The 16024-nt window shown below is 39.3% G+C and overlaps 2 protein-coding genes across 5 annotated transcripts; both read left to right on the forward strand.

The window, feature by feature from the left end:
- Positions 1 to 238: 238 nt before the first annotated feature.
- On the forward strand, positions 239 to 13746 carry rpp14 (ribonuclease P/MRP 14 subunit). 4 transcript variants are annotated; one of them, XM_043708190.1, is made up of 6 exons: positions 241 to 600; positions 1270 to 1343; positions 1443 to 1533; positions 8439 to 8515; positions 11435 to 11513; positions 12161 to 12431. In XM_043708190.1, the coding sequence occupies exons 1-6, from the start codon at positions 583 to 585 to the stop codon at positions 12359 to 12361; spliced, it is 540 nt and encodes a 179-aa protein (XP_043564125.1). In that variant the 5' UTR covers positions 241 to 582; the 3' UTR covers positions 12362 to 12431. The 4 variants fall into 4 exon arrangements, with proteins under 4 accessions (XP_043564126.1, XP_043564125.1, XP_043564128.1 ...); XM_043708193.1 differs by lacking the exon at positions 12161 to 12431 and adding an exon at positions 13315 to 13746 and having other exon boundaries at positions 247 to 600; XM_043708192.1 differs by lacking the exon at positions 12161 to 12431 and adding an exon at positions 12438 to 12527 and having other exon boundaries at positions 257 to 600.
- Positions 12539 to 13218, forward strand: LOC122559038 (hydroxyacyl-thioester dehydratase type 2, mitochondrial-like). Its single transcript, XM_043708194.1, has one exon. The coding sequence runs from the start codon at positions 12539 to 12541 to the stop codon at positions 13055 to 13057; it is 519 nt and encodes a 172-aa protein (XP_043564129.1). The 3' UTR covers positions 13058 to 13218.
- Positions 13747 to 16024: the final 2278 nt, after the last annotated feature.

Genomic DNA, 16024 nt, shown 5'->3' on the forward strand with positions numbered 1-16024 from the left:
TCCCCCTCCCCCCCCCTTGTCTCAGCTGGATCCTTCCGGCCCGGCACCGCCTTCCTGTCCTGCAGTCTTCTTCTTGACCTCTCCGCCTCCATCCTACTCCGACCTATCACCCTCACCTTGACCTCTTTCCACCTATCACATTTCCAACTCCCCTCCTCCAAGTCCCTCCTCCCTACCTTTTATCTTCTCCTGCTGAACACTCTCTGCTCATTCCTGAAGAAGGGCCTGTGCCCGAAACGTCGAATCTCCTGTTCCCTGGATGCTGCCTGACCTGCTGTGCTGTTCCAGCAATAAAGTTTCAACTTAAGAATTTCAGAGCAAGTTGACGGGGGAAAGCGCACGGTCAGGGTGGATGGCGCATGCGCTTTACGGAAGGTGACCGACGATTGCCGGGAGACAGAGCGGGAAATGACGCTCCGGTGACCGGCGGTTGCCCGGGGACAGAACGGGAAGTGACACTCCGGTGACCGGCGGTTGCCGGGCGACAGAACGGGAAGTGACGTTCCGGTGGCCGGCCGTTGCCGGGTGACGAGCTCTGGCAGTCCGCTCGAGCTGCCTGTCAGTCTGTAGCTGGCCGTCGCCATGAACAGTCCGGGGGAGGAGCGGGAAGCTGCGGCCTACGAGCGGCACGTTTCCAGAAACAGCTGCCTTTACCACTACCTGAAGGTCGGCCTGTGAGTGAGAAATATCTCCCGATTCCTCGGCACCACGCCGATCTTTGAGTTCCTCCTGTTCGACTGCACTCACTCCGGTTTCGTTTCTTTTTAAAACAGAGAGTTTGGGGAAACGAGGCCTGCGTTCAAGGTGAGCGCTGCTCACTTTAAACAGTTGATCGTTTCGGCGCTGAAGGATTTGCACGGAGAGGTATGAATGCAATAATTCGGTATTCCACTCCCTGGTACTATCATTGATGGCTCAATCGGCCTCGCAAGGGAATACAGACTGAATGTAACGTCCAGATAGTGATACGCTGCAGAAAAGGGATTCAGTTAAAAATCACACAACGCCAGGTTACAGTCCAACAGGTTTATTTGGAAACACTAGCTTTCGGAGCGCTGCTCCTTCTTCAGATAGTTGTGGAGCAGGACTATAAGAAAGAATTTATAGCAAAATATTATAGTGCCATGCAACTGATATGACATTGAATAAACCTAGTAGGGTAAAAACAATGACTGCAGATGCTGGAAACCAGATCCTGGATCAGTGGTGCTGGAAGAGCACAGCAATTCAGGCAGCATCCGAGGACAGGCAAAATCGACGTTTCGGGAGGAGCGGGAAGCTGCGGCCTACGAGCGGCACGTTTCCAGAAACAGCTGCCTTTACCACTACCTGAAGGTCGGCCTGTGAGTGAGAAATATCTCCCGATTCCTCGGCACCACGCCGATCTTTGAGTTCCTCCTGTTCGACTGCACTCACTCCGGTTTCGTTTCTTTTTAAAACAGAGAGTTTGGGGAAACGAGGCCTGCGTTCAAGGTGAGCGCTGCTCACTTTAAACAGTTGATCGTTTCGGCGCTGAAGGATTTGCACGGAGAGGTATGAATGCAATAATTCGGTAGTCCACTCCCTGGTACTATCATTTATGGCTCAATCGGCCTCGCAAGGGAATACAGACTGAATGTAACGTCCAGATAGTGATGCGCTGTAGAAAAGGGATTCAGTTAAAAATCTCACAACGCCAGGTTACAGTCCAACAGGTTTATTTGGAAACACTAGCTTTCGGAGTGCTGCTCCTTCTTCAGATAGTTGTGGAGCAGGACTATAAGAAAGAATTTATAGCAAAAGATTATAGTGCCATGCAACTGATATGACATTGAATAAACCTAGCTTGTTGTTAAGTCTTTCATTTTTAGAATGGGTTGCGGTTTTGGTTTGTTAATATGTAAATCCCAGAACTACTTCTAAGTCACATTCTTGACTTAACATAAGGTTTTACTTAAAAACGTGACATCTCACCTCAGACAATGCATTAAAGATGTGAGGCTAGAGTCCACTTTGGAAATAGAACCAGTCTGACTCAAGATGGGATATAGACAAACCCTAACCTCACACTTTTAATGCATTGTCTGAGCTGAGATGTCACTTTTTTTATATACAACCATAAGTTATCTTGAGAACATGACTTAACAACAATCTAGACTTGTTCATTATATCATTTCAGTTGCATGACACTGTAATCTTTTGCTATAAATTCTGTTGTATTATCCTGCTCCACAACTATCTGATGAAGGAATGGTGCTCCTAAAGCTAGTACTTCCAAATAAACCTATTGGACTATAACCTGGTGTTGTGTGATTTTTAACTTTGTCCACCCCTGTCCAACACTGGCTCCTCCACATCGTGGAAAAGGGAGACATTGTCCCATAAAATTTGAATTGAAAAGGCAATTTCGAGCAAAATATTAATTACCTAGAAGTGTTTTACTAAATCTCTTACTACAAAGGCAGTATAGGTGGTTTTAGTGTGTTGTGTAGGGCAGTGATATATTTCCAACAGACTGACCTGGGTTTGTGAAATGTTATGACCTCTAATTTATGCCATTTGGCAATTTGGTCTCATTTGCATTCTTTTATCTAACTCTGACACCATACACTTTAGGGTTGATGTGAAGGTTTGAGAGAGGGAGCAAAAAGATTTGAAAATTGCTCCAAGTAGGAGGAACCTTTAGGTTTGCTAGTGCCAGTGCATCAAGGTTACTAGAGATGATTGTAATTCCACAAAAAAATTGCTGGAGTAAACTTTTTAAAATACTGATGTGAGATCCCTTCTCTGCATAGATGGTGGTATTGTAATGTCACTGTAGAAGTATTCCAGGCGCCCATGCTCATGCCCTGAGGATGTAGCTTTGAATCATTTACCATGGCAGCTGATAGAATTTGAATTCAATTAATAGTTCTGAATTGAATACTAATTTCTCAACCACGAAACTATCTTCAAAAGCCATAAAAATGTATCTGTAGGAAAGGAAACTAGTCAGCTTTACCTATTTTGCCTAAATGTGACTCTGGATGTGATAGTTGACTCAGTTTGTTTGATTCTTAACTTTCATTCTGAATCTTGAAATGGCCCAGCATGTCACTAAGCCAACGGGCAATGAGGAAGAACAACAAATGCTGGCCTAGCCAGCAACATTCACATCCCGTGAAATAACAATAAAAATCCTCTGAGTAAACTTTCTACTGAAAAGGCTCAAATAGAACTGAATGGAAATGGACATTAGCTTGAAAAAGTGAAAGTGAGGTCTGCAGATACTGGAGATCAGAGTCTAGATTAGAGTGGTGCTGGAAAAGTACAGCAGGTCAGGCAGCATCCGAGGAGCAGGAAAATCAGCGTTTCGGGCAAAAGCGCTTCTTCAGGAAGCCCTTCATCATTAGCTTGAAAAGACTGATTCTTTTGGTAAGTCACCTGCATTCTACCCAGTGAAAGCTTTATTATATCCCCTTAACAAAATGTGATGTTAGACGAGTAGTAATGGAACCAAGTGATAAGAAAGAGGAAAATAAGCAAATTGTATTAAAGTTACATGGAAAGTTTATTCACACTGCTTGTCAAAGATGCTGGTGTAGTTGTACACCAGGTGGATTCAGAATTAGTGGCAAATGTGAAGTATGTAAAGTGTATTGGCAATGTGCAATAAGAATGAACATCATAGTCTCAGATATCATAGCTAAAAGTATTTTCAGCAATTGACTTGGTAAAAGGTATCATATGGTAATCTGTAGCATGGTGCATATACCTGAGCTGATCAGACTACGAGTTGCTAATTATATTGGGAAATGTGATTCATGCAAAACGAAATCCCTTCAGATTGTTGGCAAACACAGATTCTAGCAATTAGTCTATGCATGAAATTCCAAACTGCCTTCTGTTCTCATAGTCCTGCTACTGTAAAGGTACTACCCTTTTTCCTAAGTATTTGAATATATTATATGCAATAGGGTTGACATTCTAAGCCTGACAGTTTGAAGAAAATTCTGAAAGTTCTGCACTGTATAACACCATCTGGGACAGAATTTAACTCAAAATATTTGTTGTATTATAAAAGAAAGGATTGTTAAAAATTTAATGCCTTGATAAAGTAATGTTGTGATGGTAAGGTATAATCAAACACGGTAGTCAACTATTAAGATTAGTTCCTCATTGTTAATTTGAATTAATTACAAAATTGTGGATTCTGTGCAGTTAATAGAAGTAGATGAGACACCCTGTGTCCCAGACGTTCTTGTATTGTGCTGAAGGTCCTGAAGAATAGGATGTGGTCGTTCAGGAGCTGGATAGCGGTAATTTGAGTGATTGTGACATATGACTGAACTTTTGCATCAAAAGATCAATTGCCTAGAGTAGATATTCTGGTAACATGTACTCCAGAGGAGTCTAGTTAATGAAGGGATGTGACAATTAGATGTGGTGGGATTAAGTTATCTATTTTGTGAATGACTCATCTTTTCTGAAAGCTGGCACCCAGCAGTAAAGTTGAGTTGTTTGTGCTTTAATGGAAATAGCATATAATCTTTCAATGGAAGAGAACATTTTGTATAGCTGAATTTGTGGAAAGAACGTCTATTTTTACCTGGTAAGCAAAAACGTGCATTTGGAGAGAACTAACAGCTTTGTCATTTGGTCTACTGGATGATTAAACTGTTCTTAATTTGTTCAAGTATGAAATAACATCTGCATTGAAAATATGCTGTACATAGCATATTGCATTGTGATATTGAATGCTATTTGGATTTGATGAGATAATGGGCTAGCACTATTGCAAAATGTAATTTGTATTCTACAGAAACTTATACAAAAATCTGCACAACTCTTGATTTTCAAAGTTAAACTGCATACTTGTGTCTAATATAGAAAAGATAAAGGATTGCTATGATGTATTTGCCCTCATCTGTCCAAGGACATTTGTTACAAAACAAAGTCCAACCTATTTCTTTACACGTTTTGATGTTGCCACTGTATTTTTCCAACTTTCAGATGAGGGAAGTATAGAATTATTTTTCTTACAGAAAGAGAACTTGTTGGTGAAACATGATATGTGATAAGATGAAGGGTCACTGGACGTGAAACCTTAACTCTGCTTTCTCTCCATAGATGCTGTCAACCTGCTGAGATTTCCCACCAATTTATGATTTTGGTTGTGTTCTACATTATAGAATGATTGGTTTCTTAAAAATGTTATTTCTTCAGAATGTTTTTGTCTCCTCAAATTTTATTCATCTTTCTATTCATTAGGATTAGCTCCCACCTGACAATGCTGGACAGGTGACCTCCTTCCAAACACTGTTGAATAAATGTTTACCAATGTTTTGAGAATTATTGGATGTAAATCTTTTTTTAATCACTGAATATATGAATGTAGCTGATCTGTGTTCAGTTCAAACGAACAGCACGGCAGAACTCAGCTTGGCATGAGGGAACCATACGTCAGAAGCTATGCTGAAGTACTTTGTTTGAGGATGGATCTTTTTCTAAATAAAAATTAATCAACCCGTTCATACACTCACAACACACATCCAAGACAGATGGGACTTGTACCCAGATCTTGACTACATTTAAGTAGTGAGTTACCTTCACAGAACTAATTGATAGCAGCTATGGTTTAACTTTTATTGTAAGACTAACTCAATGACTCTAGAACAGGAAGCAATCATTGACTGCTGTCTTATTCTTTAAATGACAATTCTTTACAAGCAGATTAAATAGGGTAATGACTCTCCTTATATAAAAAAATGCTCCTGAGATTTGGATGTATTTTTTGTAAAATCTTATTAGTTTAGAGCCACTATGTAATTGTTCACGTCTCCAAGCATTGCTAAAGTAAGTTGTTCCTGGAGGCAAAAGTTTCCACTTTCCTGTCGAGATGTTGTAATTGGGACCTTCCTTAACATCTTCACTCTGATTCCTCTAATAAGCTCTAACTTGTAATTCCCCCTTAGGGTTGGAAAGTATAATATCAGTTCCACTCTAACAACCTTTATTACTGTCCTTCCTACATATTCCTTAATTTATTCATACCATTTATGTGTCAGCACACATTCCTTTGTGAACCACAGGTCAGGATTTAAGTTATTGGGCTGTGGGTATTGTTGGCAAGACCAGCATTTATTGCACAGCCCTCTGTATCCCTTAACTGAATGGTTTGCTATGCCATCTCAGGGCAGTTAACAGTCAACCACGTTGAAACTCATAGGCCAGACTTCCTTCCCTGAGGAACATGAGTAAACCAGACTGATCCAGTGTATAGCTGAAAATGTGTTGCTGGAACAGCGCAGCAGGTCAGGCAGCATCCAGGGAACAGAAGAATCGATGTTTCGGGCAGCCCGAAACGTCGATTCTCCTGTTCCCTGGATGCTGCCTGACCTGCTGCGCTGTTCCAGCAACACATTTTCAGCTATACACTGGAATGCCTGAAATGTCGATACTCCTGCTGTTCAGATGCTGCCTGACCTGCTGTGCCTTTCCAGCACACCACACTCAACTCTGATCCAGTGCATAACCATAAATGTACTGTCACCAGTCCTAACCTGCAGGAAATCAATGATAAACTGTACAAATCATTTGCTCTTTTCCTGATAGAGGTTCGTGGCTGACTTAGTAATTCTGTCAGTTGAAAACTGAAAGAACAAACACCAAGTTTTATGTCATTGTTGCCATTTTTGATCAAAACAAATCTTCAGAGGGAGGAAAGGATTGCTCATTTTGAACTATGACTATAGCGTTCATAAATTTGTCTTCTTTTCTGCTCCCTGGGAGTTAGTTAGCCTCCTTGGTACTGATATTCCTTGGCTTTTCTATACTCTACCACTTGACGTTGCAGCACTCATCGTCAGCAGTTGATATAAGTTTGCTTTGACCATCTCTTCTCCACCTCCAACCTAAATCTGGATATTGCTATTGACTTTCAACCCCAAATACCCTATTTGGCAAAGTTCTGTTATCAAGAAAAATTCTGCTTCTCTTTGGATCCAATTTTTCTATTCCTACAAAGTAGTCCAGCAATTCTGTAATAGTATAGTTCAGCGATAATATCTTGAACAGCCAGCTGCAGATCCTCTAATATTTCAGAAGGCCTGCCAGTAGCTACCTGAATTATGTGCAGCAAAAATTATTTTTATTGCAACAAAAACTGCAGCTCAAAGTCATAGCCAGCAGTCTGTGACTGTGACCATGGCTTGTTGTTACCTCATCGACTTGGAATCACTAAGCAACTTCCTTTCATCTCAAATCTTCATATCTTAAATGTTCCCTAACCATGACCTGTAATCTCGTCTGCACTTGGTTTTGTTTCCATCAACATCACCCTTCCCAGCTGCAACAAATTTCTTTCTGCATCTTATCTCGATTTTCAAATCTCTGAATGACTTCATCTCATCCTATCTCATTGATCATCTTCAGCCTTGTGTCCTCACACACTTCTGTTCCAGATTTTGTTTTGTTGTTTAGTTTACTATTTGTTTCTTGTCTATATTCCAGAATCACTGGGTACTTTATTGTTGTCTATCTTTCTTTCCTCTCTCAAATCTCCAGATATCATTAGTTGCTTTCTCAATGACCTTCCCTCTATCTTAAGGTCAGGATTAGCATGGTTTGCTAATGAAAATGTTTAGACTTGTTTTAGACAAGTGACCCTTTCAATATCTGCAGGCAGTTTGGAGCCCTCAAATTTAAGTTGCCCACTTCCCAGTAGGAAAACACCCAATCCACATTTGTTATTGTCCTATGCACCACAGGTGCAATTGCACTTTTCCTTTAATTCATTCATAGGATATCGTTATTAGATTAGATTAGACAAGACTCCCTACTGTGTAGAAGTAGGCCCTTCGGCCCAACAAGTCCACACCGACCCTCCGAAGAGTAACCTACCCAGTCCCATTTCCCTCTGACTAATGCACCTAACACTACGGGCAATTTAGTATGGCCAATTCACCTGACCTGCACATCTTTGGACTGTGGGAGGAAACCCACGCAGACACTGGCAGAATGTGCAAACTCCATACAGGCAGTCGCCCGAGGCTAGAATCTAGCCTGGGACCCTGGTGCTGTGAGGCAACAGTGCTAACCACTGAGCCACCGTGCTGCTCGGGGTTGAGCATTTTTTTGTCCATCCCTAGTTGCCAATGAGAAGGTGGTAGTGCAGCCTCGAACCACAGTGGTTCAATTTGGTGTAGCTACCCCAAAAATGCTGTTGGGTAGGGAATTTCAGGATTTGTAGTGGTGTTCTAGATGCCAGTAGGTGTGTGATTGAACATTGTTGTATCATCCATACAGATGATTATTTATTCCAATCTCTGTGTCACAAATAATTCACAAACCGTGTAGAGTTTAACAAGAGTATATATCCATACTCAGTTTCCTTTGGAAAATGTATTTATTTCAATATGCCTTAGAAATTCATGCCTGTCATTCTAAAGATTAATGTTCTTAAAATATTTATTTTGCAGTTTGGAGCGGCCTTACCTGTTGATGTATTGAGATATGAAGAAGAAACATTGATAGCTACATTGAGAGTAAGAAGCAGGTGGGTGTGCATAGTAATGATATAAAGCTACTTTATTGTGATAAATATAACTTAAAAAATCATTGTAGTACTTTTTTATTTGAATAAAGCCTTATTGAACTCAAAAATGAATAAGTTCCAGATGAAAAACTGGTTTATGGTGCATGACTAGGTCAAGTACTGTTGGCTTCCACTGTCTTCTGCCAGAACCAGACTTTTCTTTGCAATCATAATGGAAGGGAACAAGAGCTTGCCATTCATTCCTACTGTATCAAACATTTCCTTAAATGACTGTTGGTTCCCCCACTTTTTTTTCTCTCTCTCTCTCTCTCTATATATATATATATATATCCATATATATGTGTATATATATACTCTCTCTATTATGTATATCTCTCTCTATTATGTATATCTCTCTCTATGTGTATATCTCTCTCTATATATTATATCTCTCTCTCTCTATCTCACCCAATGTGAGAAGCTCATAGATTTCTGTGAAGATACATGCACTCCCTTCTGTTCACTGAACCCAAGTTGTGGAGGTGCTGCTGTTGGACTGGGGTGGACAAGGTTAGAAATCACACAAGTTATAGCCCAACAGGTTTATTTGGAAGTACTAACTTTCTAAGTGCTGCTCCTTCATCAAGTAGCTGTGGAGTAGGATCGTAAGGCAGAATTTATAGCAAAAGATTAATGCCATGCAACTGACACAATCTATTGAACAAACTTAGATTGCTGTTAAGTCTTTCATCTTTTGGAATGGATTGCAGGTTTCAGTTCATTAATATCTAATTCGAGTTATCTCGAGATTGTGACTTAAAAGAACTTCTGGGATTAACATATTAATGAAATGAAACCTGCAACCCATTCTAAAAGGTTAGATTCCCTACAGTGTGGAAACAGGCTCTCCGGCCCAACAAGTCCACACCGACCCTCCGAAGAGTAACCCACACAGACCAATTTCTCTCTGACAAATGCACCTAACACTATGGACAATTTAACATGGCCAATTCACCTGACCTGCACGTCTTTGGACTGTGGGAGGAAACCCACGCAGACACGAGGCGAATGTGCACACTCCACACAGACAGTCACCCGAGGCTGGAGTTGAACCTTTGGACCCTGGTGCTGTGAGGCCGAAAGACTAAACAGCAATCTACATTTGTTCAATATATCATTTTGGTTGCATGACACTGTAATCGTTTGCTATAAGTTCTGTATCTTATGATCCTGCTGCACAGGTACCTAATGAAGGAGCAGCGCTCCGAAAGCTGGTACTTGCGAATAAACCTGTTGGACTATAAGCTGGTGTTGTGATTTTTAACACTGAATCTCAAGCTCCCTTGTCTTATCTATGAATTGAACTACTTCTGCCATTTCTCTCCTATCGTCTTCCCTTGTGCCCTCTGAGATCAGCTTTTTCGTAAGACACAGGTCCTACTTTCTTTAGTCCATTAATACTAAGTGACTACATTGAATTACCTTTCCTTGCCAAAAATGCTAACTGGCATTTAAAAAAATATTGTCTCCTTAGATCTTTTCCTTCATTCTTTCAAAATTGCCATGCCCTCCAGAAGAAGGCAACTTTCACCCCTCTGTCTTTGCAAACTGCAATTACATCTCCACTCTCCCTTTAGTCTCAAATGTTTGAACATAGTGGTCCTTCCCAAATCTATGCTCAATTTTTCTGCAACAGTTTATTTTGATCTCTGTCCAGCTAACCATCTTTGCCAGATAACTGAAACAATGCTGATCAATGGCAAAACTTACACATTTGTATTGCATTTTATTATCCTTTCATAATCTTTTTCCTAATGTTGGCAGATTCGTCAATGTCACTAACCTCTAATGAAGTTCCTCTGTTATCCAGCTCAATTGAATGACCTCACTTGGTTCCACAGTTACCTAATTTATCCTGCTTAGGCTATTGAAAAAATGCATTTTTGGTCACAATTTGTTCATGATTAACAAGCTGCCCCTTATCAATATAATTGTAAGCACACATTAGTTTCCAGGGGGGCTACATTTAGGACTACATTTCCACCATATCTCTCATGTGTTCTCTCCTCCTTTGTGCTTGACAGGTATCCTGTTTTCTCTTTGGGTTTATCTACAGTTAAATATTAGGAAAGACTGAAACCATTGTTTTTAGCCTTCAACTCTGTACTGTGAGCCCTATTGTTTGCAATTTTGCCAAGCTGAGCTTTGTTTCATGATCCTTTCATCACATAAACCATCAGGTTTAAATTTGTAATTTGTTCTGCCTTTGCCTCAGCTTCAACCCATCTGTTACTGGAATACTTTTTCTAAAATGCTTTCTTGGGCTGTGATGACAATGCAAACATTTATGTCTATATCTTAATTGCCTTTGAGAAGGTGGTGGTAAGCTGTTGCCACACATGTACCTCAAAGTAGTGCCTCCTGTACATCCACTTGAACATGTGGTGTGAACTCTGTCTGCATTGCTCATACATCTTCCATGTCCTCAATGACCTTACTGGTTCCAGGTCACTAAATACTTCAGATTTAAAATTATCTTTATTTAAATTATTTTTACAACTTGACCTTCTCAGTAACATCCTTCACCCATTCTACTTCAAACTCTGTTCCTTTGACTCTTCTAGTATAGCCCACTTTTTATTTTTTCCACCACATTCCTTCATCATTTGAGCCCTGTGCTGTAGATTCTCTTGTTAAACCTCTCACACTTCGCACCTCTTTAAGCCCTCCTTGAAGACGTAAGCATTTTTTTTAGAAAAAGAGTTTAAATTGTTGCTCAATCTCTCTTTAGGTTGCATTTTATATTGCTTCATCGGTTAAGTATTTTGGAATATTAGTTTAAAGTCACTATGTAAATTTTAAATGTTTGAACGAAGAACACTAAAACAAATGTCAATGTCTAACTCTTGCAAGTTTTATTAAAAGTATTTCTGTTTACAGTGGCCTTGTGAAGCTGTGGAGTGCACTGACCCTGCTGGGATCTTATCAAAATCAGAAGTGTGCTTTCAGAGTGATGCAGGTTATATATTTGTTTATTATAGAAAAAATAATCTTTAAGTTATTCTTTAACCACAAAACATAAAATAGAAAACTGCTGTTCTTCAGCTGTTACCTAGTGGTTATATTAATAGAGTTGTCATTTCTATCAAAGAAAACACAAACCTGACTTTTACAATGTTGCAAATCACTATGAATCCAAATCACTAAAGTATCCATTCTTTAATTTTATTCAAATTTTTATTTATTTTAGCAATAATTTAAACTGAAATGTTATTTTTGTTCCTTGGAATTGTACTTTTCATTTCCACCTGCTGTTTTGTCTATTTCTCTTTTTCATTTATTACTATTCTTTCATTTTCCAACATGTTGAATCCTCAGATTATTTCACTTGAAATTAATTTCAATTCATCCATATTTATATTACCTCTTTGTGATTATTGCCTGTATTCCCTTGTCTCTTTGTCTCTCTTCTACTCTGCCTATCCCCTACATATAGCTGTGTTACACTTATAATAGTAATGTCTATTTTCCTATTAATCATTTAGACCATTGTACTATAGAGTATAAATTGGTTTCAAGGTTGAGGAAAACTGTAATAGCCCAAATTCTAGTAGAATCTTGAAATTCACTGAGAACAAGACCAACTGTGAGGTCTGAATTCAGCAGGACAAAGCAGAGGGATCCATTTCGTTGGGATGTTTATTTAATTGGAATGATCACTGGAGCAGATCTGGAAGAACGATGTATTGGATATTGATTTTATATTTCTTTCTCCAATTCTGTAGTTGTGGAAAAACCCATCAAAATGTAATATCTCTTGATGGGAGAAAGGAAACTAATCTTTGTATTTTAGATCTCCAAATGTAGTTAAACAGATTTTAAAACAACTTGATTGTTGTTTTTAATTGGTAATTAATTGCATTTTTATCTCTTTATTGTATAGGTCTCGCCATTTCTTCTTGCACTATCAGGCAACAGTAGAGAATTGGTGTTAAACTGAGGTCATTGACAATTAACAGGTGTTTAAAGTGACCGCTCTAAAAAATGCAATTTTGTACTCAAAGAGTTATACTTAGTATCTTTCAGAGCCCATTAAAGATGGGTCACTGGCGCACAAGCAACATGTTGATACCACAAAATGCTTTTCTTCGGACTGTGCATCTTCAGGTTGGCGAAAGAGCTGAACTTACTAAAGCTTTTTCACAGAGTGATGTATTCACCTTTTCAGAGTTAACTGGTGATACTAACCCATTACATCTTAATGAAGATTTTGCCAAAGACAACAAGTTTGGAAAGCTAGTTGTTCATGGTGTACTGGTTTGTGGATTAATGTCTGCCGTTTTGGGAACCAAGGTACCCGGATGTGTTCTTCTATCCCAGGAACTCCGGTTTTTAGCACCCTTGTACATAGGTGAGCAGGCCTCAGCAATTGCAGATGTTATTAAAATAAGGAGGTCAATAGCTTGGATTGCTGTTTCATGTATTGTCAAAGAAACTAAGAAGGTTATAATGAAGGGGGAAGTGAAGATCATGTTGCCAGAGAATAGAGATCAAAGTGTATGAATTTATCATTGAAACTGAAAAATAACTTGGAAAAGTTATATTAGCCAATGAATATTATTTAAAATAAATACCAATGATTGTAAATACTGTCTTGTAACTTGTGAAAAATGTGTGGCAACATTTGTTCTTGTATCTGGGATGGCTTTTGTAACTAATCCAGGCTAGTAAACACTTAGATTGGCTGTCTCAACATAGTTTTCCATTTTACTTTAATTCTAAGAACAAAGTTAAACTAAAACTTCAAATTTTACAAACAGATTACCTCTAACAGAGAATGACTGGGGCAACAATTAGAATATTGAAGATGATGGAGGTCTGATATGAAGTCACACATCAACATGAAGTGGAATTATATCACCTCTCCTTCAACATTGCTAAGCAAAGTCCAGAAACACACTGCCAAATAGCACTATAGGTCACCTTCAGCATATGGTGTGCAACGATATAAGAAATTGGTTCAACTTCAACAGGACATCGGAAGGGCAACTAGAGATGTGCTAATGTTGTAAAGGACACACAATCTTTCAATAATAAAAATATCCCTTAACGTCTTGCACTCACCTGGAAATTACAAGAAGTACCAATATACCTACAGGTAGGTTTTGATGCACAGTATCTCAACCTTGCACAATGAAAAATAGCTTGGGCCCTGTTTTGGAGATTGTTGGTAAGCCAAATCTCTCAGCATGTAGAAGTGCAGGACTTAGTCACCATACAAGCCATTTTTGCACAGTAAATGATACAGTGGCACAACTAAGATAGAAGTTATGGATTTTTGAGTTTATTCATGCACCAGCCCTTTTCTAAAATTGCTGTATTATTTGTGGGCGGCACGGTGGCACAGTGGTTAGCACTGCTGCCTCACAGCGCCAGAGACCCGGGTTCAATTCCCGCCTCAGGCGACTGACTGTATGGAGTTTGCCCGTTCTCCCCGTGTCTGCGTGGGTTTCCTCCGGGTGCTCCGGTTTCCTTCCACAGTCCAAAGATGTGCAGGATCAGGTGAATTGGCCATACTAAATTGCCCGTAGTGTTAGGTAAGGGGTAAATGTAGGGGTATGGGTGGGTTTCGCTTCGGCGGGTCGGTGTGGACTTGTTGGGCCGAAGGGCCTGTTTCCACACTGTAATCTAATCTAATTACATAACATGAAAAAAGGAATATAAAAGGCTGTGAACTGTCACTGAATTTAGTCAATATACATACACACAGCAAATATTCAGAGATTAGATTTACTTTTAGGGTAAAAATTGGAAGTATATGCACATAACAAATTAGTGGTATACTGATGATGAAGTTGTGGTACACTGCAGAACCTGAGGAGGTTTTACAAATTATCATACAAGGAAAATCTCAACATTTAGAATATAGATTTGAGTATGAATATTAAAACGCCAAAACAATGGTAAATAAAAGGGATATACTAGAAGAAAGCAGTAATGATTGAAGTAGATTGTGACCCACTGGAACAAGACATTTGTCTATTTTGGACAAATTATAACAGAAGATGGCAGATGTCATGCAGAAGTTAGAAGGGTAGAAGTAGCCAGAAGAGATCTCATGAGATGAAAAATATTAACAACAGGAAAACTCAGGCTTATAATAAAGAAAAGAAATCTGGGATAATGCTTCATTCTATCCACATTCCCATAAGGCTCAGAAACCTGGACAATAAATATCAATGGAAGGAAAGTTCACCCTTCAAATGTGGATGCTAAAGTAAATACTAAAACTTACACATACACACTATAAGACAAAAGAAAAATACTTGAAATTGCAAGACCAACCTCTGAAATGACATCCAGAAAATAAAATATATGTATTTTGACCATAACATTAAAGCTGAAAAGCTATTGGGCTCTCTGGTAGATTGAGGACAACCTGAAGAGGGATTGACTTAGACATAGTTAGATTTGTCTGTCACCGACTGGTAGTAGATGAGCTACGATGAGCATATGGGGATAATATAAACATGTAAGTGGCACACCATGATAGCAGATCTCCTGACAACAAATCAGTGGCAGAAACAAGTTTATCCACAGTTGAAAGCAAATTAAAAGCTAATCTAATTTTTTTTTCATCTCTGGTAGATTTTGATTAAGTGACACAAATAGGCCATAAAATTTGTTGTGTCATAGAGTCAAAAAAATGCTTTTCACCAGTTCTGTCAAATCTCTAGGGAGATTTGGCCATGGACTTCCATTGGATTGGTCTACCTTATAGAAATGTACAGCAATGATGTGATGTTGCCTTCTGCAGGATGGCTGACCAGAAAACCCTCTTGCTTTTACTGTCTGCAGTCAAATACATTGCAACATAGAGGATAGGATCAGGAGTAAGTCATTCAAGCTCTTGAGTCTGTTCCCCCCACTCAATATGATCATGGCTGATCAATGACCTCAATAATTTAGTCCTTTCCTCGTCTTCCTCCTCCTCTATCCCCGCCACAACATATGCCTTGATGATCCCTTTAGGAACAAGAGCAATATCTACTTCCATGTAAATACATAACGTTTTGACCTCCATCATTTTCTGTTGTAATGAATTCCACAGGCTCACCATTCTCTGGGTGAAGAAGTTTCTCCTCATCTCAATTCTAAAAGATTGATTCATTATCATTACACTATGAAGCCTGGTTCTAGACTCCCCCACCATTGGGAACATCCTTTCTGCATATAACCTGTCTCCTCATACATCAGTCCTGCCATCTCAAGAATCAATTTGATAAGCCTTCACTGCTCCCCTATATCTAGTACATCCTGAGATAAAGAAGACCAAAACTGCACAAAATATTCAAGTGTGGACTCACCAATGCCCTGTACAATTGCAGAAACATATCCTTGTTCTTGAACTCACATCCTCTTGTTATGAAGGCCAACATGCAGTTTGCTTTCTTTACTGGCTTCTGCACCTGCACATTTATTTTCAGTGACTAATGCATGAGGACAGCCAGGTCTCATTGAACATTCCCC

Source organism: Chiloscyllium plagiosum, chromosome 18, assembly GCF_004010195.1.
Source record: "Chiloscyllium plagiosum isolate BGI_BamShark_2017 chromosome 18, ASM401019v2, whole genome shotgun sequence".
NCBI lineage: Eukaryota > Metazoa > Chordata > Chondrichthyes > Orectolobiformes > Hemiscylliidae > Chiloscyllium > Chiloscyllium plagiosum.